This window comes from Diabrotica undecimpunctata, chromosome 3 (genome assembly GCF_040954645.1).
Source record: "Diabrotica undecimpunctata isolate CICGRU chromosome 3, icDiaUnde3, whole genome shotgun sequence".
NCBI lineage: Eukaryota > Metazoa > Arthropoda > Insecta > Coleoptera > Chrysomelidae > Diabrotica > Diabrotica undecimpunctata.
In genome coordinates, this window is record NC_092805.1 from 164,600,540 (window position 1) to 164,608,308 (window position 7,769).

A 7,769-nucleotide genomic window follows, 5' to 3' on the forward strand; every position below is an offset into this window, starting at 1 on the left:
GAAGCATTTACTGGAAATCCGTTTTATTATTTATGTCCAGATGATACGAATTTAGAGTTACTGTTGTTATTTTCTACAATTTAGTGATTGACACGGAAAAAACAATTTAAATTTAAATCACTATTTTTTAATTGAATATTGTTTATTTTTTAACATACCTATTACTATTTTATTTTTATAGTTCTTCCTATAGTTTATTTTTATGAACGAGAGAGTAATTAGCATAATTTTAACTGGTAGCTCCGACCACTCCATGGGCGTGCTCAAGATTAATTGAAAAATTACTTTGAATAATTGTAAAAAATAAATGAATTATTTCAGTGTTATAAAGTGTTATGTGTATGTAAACAAAAGTGACCTCTTTTATCACACACTATATTAGAACTGACTGGCCTACATTAAAAAGGGTTTTAAAAAATTCACATTTTTTTTAATTTTTAAAAATTACAAAAGAGAAAAAGTTTTTAAAACCGTCTAAGGTATGTTAAATAGATGAATAAAAATATTAATATAAAACTTACAGCTACTTGTTACAAATCCAAATCAGATTCAGAAGATGAACTTTCAGAACCAAGATTTATAATAACTGGCTCGATCATTTTATCAGTAATATTGTCCAGCTTCCACATTTTTTCCTCTTCTTTAATAGTGTGATTTACTGCCTTTTCTCAGTTTTCAGATTTTACTTTATTTACGGCCTCCAAAAACAACTGTTTAACATCATGAATTTTAAAAGTGGTATTTTTTCTTGAAACTTCACTCTTTATCTGTGCCCATACCAGTTCAATCGGGTTTAATTCACAATGATATGGTGGGGATCTAAGTACTGTCATTCCACGATTTTTGGCAATCACACAACGAATAAAGTTCCTTTCTTATAGATCCGGGATGGTACGTAATATTTTTTGAACTCAGCCAATTCTGCAAGTCTTTTTTTAACCACTTGGTTGTGGGCAGTCCTTCTATAAGTCTGGAGTGATAACTTGCATTATCCATTACTATTACACAGTTCTTAGGAAGAAGATCTATCATTTGTTCGAACCATTCTTGAAAGACATCAGCGTTCATGTCTTCATGGTAGTCACCGGTACGAGTTGATTCAAAAGTTAATAAACCACCTTCAACAAAACCGTCTGAACTGCCAATGTGTACTATTATCAGCCGGCGTCCCTTTCCTGATGGTGGGTTTAAACCAGTAGATAAGTTATTTACAAAAGCGTGCCTTTGACTTGTAACAGTTTCATCCTGCCAAAATTTATTTGGTGTATGACCCTCGTTGATCCATGTTTCATCAAGATAAAATATTTTTCTTTTTTGGTTTCTCATTTCCTTTATGGTTCTTAGAAAATGTCTTCTCCATATGACAATATCGCTTCTTTCTAATAAAATAGACTTTCTGGGATTCTTTTTCCAGCGGAAGCCTATTTCTTTAAAAAGTTTCCATAACGTACTTCGGCTCATTTCTGGGTAATCCTTATCATCTCGAACTGAGACAAGAACTTTATCCAATGTTGGAAATTCTTGTCTAAAGAAGAATTCATGCACTTTCCGTCGAAGTCCTTCTTTAAAATGATATTCTATTTGAAATTTTGGTTTCCCTGAAGCATTACGTGGCATTTGAAAACTACCACATTTCTCTTCTTTAATAACTCTGTAAATCGTAGATTTCCCAACACCAAGTGTACTGCTAACTAACTCAACGGTCTCATCAACACTTTCACATAAACGTTTGTCTGTAAATGATTTAAAACAATTAAATATTAATGTTTTTTCATTAACTGTTAGAGGACCAATTTTTCGGCGTTTACACGGCACTTCCAAATTTTCCATAACACTAGTATACACAATAAACTGCACCTTGCAACTGAAGTACCTACTTTTAGTGAACTGTTAAGAATTTTGAATACGCCACTTGGACCTTCCTACAAAATGGAAAAACCCACTATCACATTTTCTGTGGAATAAGTTTAGAAGGTAATTATCTAGTCAATTACTGTCGTAGATTCCTGGAATTAAAGAATTAAATGTTTGATTGTTGAAACCCTTACTTCGTGGAATGCACTCATTTCAGATAAAATAAAACGTTTTATTTTATCTAAAGAATTAAACTTTATTTTGCAAATAGGTAGGTACTTATTAAACTTTTATTGGTTATATATAACCAATAAAATAAACATCTTACATTTCTTGCAAATTCATTAGTACCTGTTAACCTCCATCACTCCGACACTGGCAACCTTATTTAGGGATTAGTAACCCTCACAACTATTGTATTCTATTCTGCTCCAACCTTTATACCTGGTGGTCATACTCAATTTAAAATTGTTTTTCTATATACTTTTGTAAACTGAAAAACAAATATCTGTTTTTCATTGAGTCACCCGTATCAACAGTTTAGGGATTTGCATACATAATTTATTGTTTTATTACTCTCTCATACATAAAAATACACTATAGGTAAGCACATGAAAATAAACAATAACACTGAGAAATATGTAACGTTGGATTACATGATACATGTACTATCAACATGGTAAAATATGCTTGTAACATGTTCATCAAAAACTGTCAAAGATTCACAAAATATGCAAATTTAAAATTTCATTTTTTATTTTTATTTTTGTTTATTTTCTAAGTATGTTAACACGATTTCATATTTCTCTCGATTTTCTTGAGCAAATAATGAGCAACTTTTGCAGCTTAATAATAATCTGCAACCAAAAACAGCCCCACATTAGCAAATATTCTTCTTCTTCTTAGGTTGGTGCCTATCGTCTGTCGATATTAGCAATGACAATTAGGTTTGAAATCATGACTTTGTTGACAGCTAATTGGAATAAATGCTCGGGCGTGATTTCCTGATATTTCCTGGTATTTTTCAGCCCTGATGTCGTTTAACGTTTCTGAATTGTTTGCTTGTTATATTTCCTTGCAAAATTAGCTGAGTTATACTATACTTCTCACCAGTGGCGCACCCAGAATTTGTCTTAGGGGGGGGGGTTTGAAATTTTTTTATGCTACCTCCATGTTGAGTCCCTACAATTTGGGTTTTAGTTTAATTTAAAGTACTAAAGATAGCAGTTCCAAAGATTCAGGTATCTATTATCCTACCTACCAACTAAAACCACCCTCTCTTACTTATGCGCAGTTGACTGTCGCACGTACCGTACTCCGAAAGTGGGATGGCCACTGTAAGACTGACGACATTTTTGGAACACTCCCTTCTCTTCTCTAGATCTTATCTATTGTTCTGAAGCTATTTTCTTGTGGCATTTTAAAGTAATTACTATTTTAATGGGAATAAGCCAAAATTGAAGGTTAAAATAAGGTTATTGACGTTTGACATTAATCGAACTTGTAAATACAATACATTTTGAAGACGGCTATCGCCGTATTCCCGTTCTCCTCCGGGAATCCTCCCGGTGCAAGGCATGCTCCTCCTCCAAACCTGTCGATTCCATCGCTCTTCTAATTCCTTCATTTCAAGAGCGTCGAGGTCTACCTCTTTTTTTTCTTCCAGGGGGCTTCGATTTGTAAAGTTTTTGGGGCCAACGTTTGTCAGACATTCTCAATTGATGTCCAAACCATTTTGAACCTCTTCTTTCTATTCTGTCAATGACCGTTTCTGTAGCATTCATGTTATTTCTTATAGATTCGTTAGTCTTCCTTTCCTGCCTTGATATTCTATCACTTCTTCTCAAATAATCCATTTCAACTGTTAACAATCTTCTCTTCAGGTCTGCATTAATTGTCCATACTTCAGAGTCATAGAACAAAGAACTGATTCAACCATGGTTTGCCCTATTCTTTTTTTGTTCCTTTTGGAAATGTGGTGATCCCACCATAAGGAGTTCAGACATTCTACAATTTTACGTCCCTGATTACTTCGTGTTTAATTTCGGTTTCTCCCAAGCCGTTCTTAGCAATGAGTGGATCTAAATATTTAAATTTTTTCACTTGTTTGATTTCCACGTCCTCGTCTATCAACACTTCAAACCTTGCATCTGAACTGATAATTAAGTAAATATTCTGTTTTCTTCATGCTGACTTGTAACCCCCATTTTAATATTCTCTCTATAGACACTTTATCATAAATTCTAGATCATAAGAATCTTGAGCTAGGATGACTTGGTCATACGCAAAGTTTAGGGAGAACAGTACGTCATTTCCTATGGGGATTCCCATTCCCTGGCAGTGGTTTTTCCAATTTTGGAGGGCTGCCTCAATATATAAATTAAACAGTAAGGGTGACATACTGCATCCTTGTTTTAGTCCTTTAGTTTCTTTTATTGGCTCTGATAGTCTATATCCGATTTTTAGATAAGTAGTGTTATCCCTGTATACTTCTGTGGTTATTCCTAAAAGGTATGGACTAATGTCGAGTTGTTGTTAAGCTTGCCACAATTTAAGTCTTGGAACTGTATTATACGCCTTTTCTAGGTCGATAAAGGCTAGATGTACTTCTGTACCAACCGCTATTCTTTTTTATATTAATTGTTGGAGTATAAACAAGTTATCAGTGCAAGATCAAAGATCAAAAATTCAAACGTCAATAAACTTATTTTAACCTTCAATTGCGACTTATTCCCATTAAAATAGTAATTAGATCTTATCTCTGTCATTAGCCCGGTTGGTATTTCTCTTCTTCTTCTTTCTTTTTAATGACTGCTTGGATGTAATTGTGAACACTATTCCATCCCTCCGTATTTCCTGTCATCTTTACGATCATCTCTTACAGTCACAGGGTTTATACCTATTTCTTTATACATTCTGTTTCTCTCCACTGTACATCTATTACACTCCAGCATTGTGTGAGTAACAGTGTCGGAATATTCGCAGTATAGGCATTTATCTGCATCTGTCTTTCTGAACCTATGAAGATACGCCCTAAAACAGACAATCTACCCAGTCCCTTAGGCTCGGGATCAGCATCTTTGTCCACTGAGCAACATCTTCCTTGTTGTTCCACTTTTCTTGCCATTTTTCCATTGAACTTTCCCTTTCTTTTTTTTATAGCTGTTGTCAAATGCTTTCTTCTCCGATAGAGATGTCTCTTTTCTTTTCTACTGCTCTAACACATGCAGAGGAACACAACCCGTGATAGTCCACAAGGCCGCCGCAGATACAGTCCTGTAGGCGCATGCTACTCGCAACAGACTCGTTCTGTCTAATTTTTTATAATCCTAATATTAGGTATCTATATCTAAATATAATGAAAAAAATTATTAATTATTGCGTATTTATACAATAATTATTGTGTCCTACATATTTAAAGTGGTAATTTAATTATTCAATCAGCGTTTTGGATTTTTTGTATTGTGTGTGAAAGACAAGTTACATTTTTCTACTATTCTTTATATATTGTTTACTTTATATGCCCTGGGGGGGGGGGGTTTAACCCCCAAAACCCCCCCCTGGGTGCGCCACAGCTTCTCACATCCTATCATATGCTCTAAGTATGTCATACTTATGACTTTAACAAATGTTACTGGACAGAAATTTTGAATCAGGTCTGAAAATTTTCTTGAAACAGAATTTTTACCTTTACCATTAATGACAAAATTTAAAATTCGGAGACATGTCTGGAAATTTTTCTTTAGACATTATTTGACTTATGGCATTGGAATTGTTTCAATACTGGCTTATAACGACAAGTCGTTAAAATAGCAAGAGACAAATATAACCACCTGGTGGTACCTTTAAAATAAAAATATTTGGAAGCATAGGCGTATAATAGCTACAAAAATTTAAGTTATATATCAATAAAACAATTGCGACAAGTAATTACCATGATTTGATCACGTAAGCTAGGCAAAAATATAGTGCATATTATCTAAAATTGTGTGAAAATAACGAAGTAGAGACATATTATCAAACATTTTTGAGATGAATCTTATAAAATGAAAATTAATCAGAAAAATAGCTAAAAATAGGATACGTAGGCAGAAAACCAGAAATAAGAATTAATATCTCGTAAATAAAAGAAAAACAATTTAATGCATGTTTTCCTACGTTCTTAAATTCATTTTAAGTATATTTTAAGAAAAGATAAAACCGTGTGTATATTATTCTTATAAACATAAAAGAAATTGCATTTAATAAAGATTTCTTACTGCGACGAATGAGATATATTGAATATTCAAAACGCTCGTAAGCCGGACAAACAATTCTTTCACGTTTTACTCGCCTATTAATTCAATGAATATTTAGCAACACGTCTATGTTGTTCTGAAGCGTTTACCAAAACCGAAACCTAATTAAATAAAGTAGGTGAGTAGGTACAGTTGCACATAACTATGTAAACTTTATATAAAAACTTTACTGATTGCATTTCTATCGTTTTCCAGCCAATGGTCCGAGACGATTTCAATACGTGAAGCAACACTTTTAACAATATAAATACTATCCAAACCGGGATCAAATCAGTGCAGTGGTATCAACCATTCAATCAGCATTACAATGAGAAAAGTGGTGGTGTTTTTTGGTGTTTTAGTCCTAGCAGTGCTAGTGCAAGGGCATGCACTTAAGGGCGAAGAAGAAGAAGAACTGCAACTGGATCAAGCGGTAGCTGCTTCCCATCATGGTCATCATCACGAGTCAGGAGGTGGTCATGAAGGTCATGAGCATCATCATGCAAGTCACGGCGGTAAAGGAGATAAAGGATATCATAGCCATCATCACCACGATAAAGGAGGCCATGGTAAGCACGGCAAGCACCACTCAGCCGGACATCATGCTGAAAAAGGTGGTCACCATAAGTCGCATCACGAATCCGGAGGTCATCATTCCTCTCACCATGCCCACGGTGGTCATCACAAAGGCGGTAAATTCGGGGAGAAGAAAGGCCACAAAAAGGGACAGAAAACCAAGGGATACCACGTCAAAGCTCACAAGGACGAATACCACAAGAAACACAAGTTCTACGATGACGCCCACAAAGGAGGTCACCACGAAAAACACGGTAGCCACCATGGTCATCACGGATCCAAAGCCGGTCATCACAAGAAGGGAGGTTCCCACAAATCTGGTTACCATGACGATCATTTCGGTAAGAAAGGATTCGGCCACAAAGGACACTACGATGAAGACCACAAGGGATACAAGGGTCATGGAGGTCACGAAAATCATCACTCCCACCACTCAGACTATGGAAAGAAAGGCGGACACGAGGGACATTCTTCACACGGTTTCTCAGACAAACACTAGGTTATCAATTTTTGGATGTGATTTTGATTTATGTGTGTTAAAGTTGTTGATTTTGTTGTTTCTTAATAAAATTTTAAAATAAAACTCTTCATTTTTACTTATTTAATAAACCAATTAAATAATTTAGTCTACACACTACAAATGCATACATACAAACACATACACACACACACATACATATATATATATATATATATATATATATATATATATATATATATATATATATATATATAAAGTTTCGCATTTAATTATAAAGATTCTAATGTCAGCCTTATTTGTCAAAAACCTGACGTTTTTCAATTCTTGTAGGGAAAAAGGATGAGGTAGCTGATTCGATGATTTAAAAGCAAACATTTATAAAACTATATTCTCACCTTGCTACGTTTGGTAGTTAAAAAGGACCAGTGACCGGTAGGTCGCAAGATTGTGGATTAGTAATAGTGTAGTAAAATTGAAAATATAATAATTAAAATGAGACTTAATTTAGAAATATTTTTATTTTATGATTTATACAAATAAATAGTAATATGGGAATTGCCAACAAATCACCTTTTTAATTG

The 7,769-nt window shown here is 34.2% G+C and overlaps 1 protein-coding gene across 1 annotated transcript; it reads left to right on the forward strand.

Moving 5' to 3' along the window:
* Positions 1–6,341: 6,341 nt before the first annotated feature.
* On the forward strand, positions 6,342–7,282 carry LOC140436282 (uncharacterized). Its single transcript, XM_072524988.1, has one exon. It carries the CDS (start codon positions 6,460–6,462, stop codon positions 7,204–7,206), a length of 747 nt encoding a protein of 248 aa, XP_072381089.1. The 5' UTR covers positions 6,342–6,459; the 3' UTR covers positions 7,207–7,282.
* The last annotated feature ends 487 nt before the right edge of the window (positions 7,283–7,769 follow it).

Excerpts from the sequence above, each read along its gene's own strand:
- LOC140436282 (XM_072524988.1), top strand. The coding sequence starts at position 6,460 with ATGAGAAAAGTGGTGGTGTTTTTTGGTGTTTTAGTCCTAGCAGTGCTA.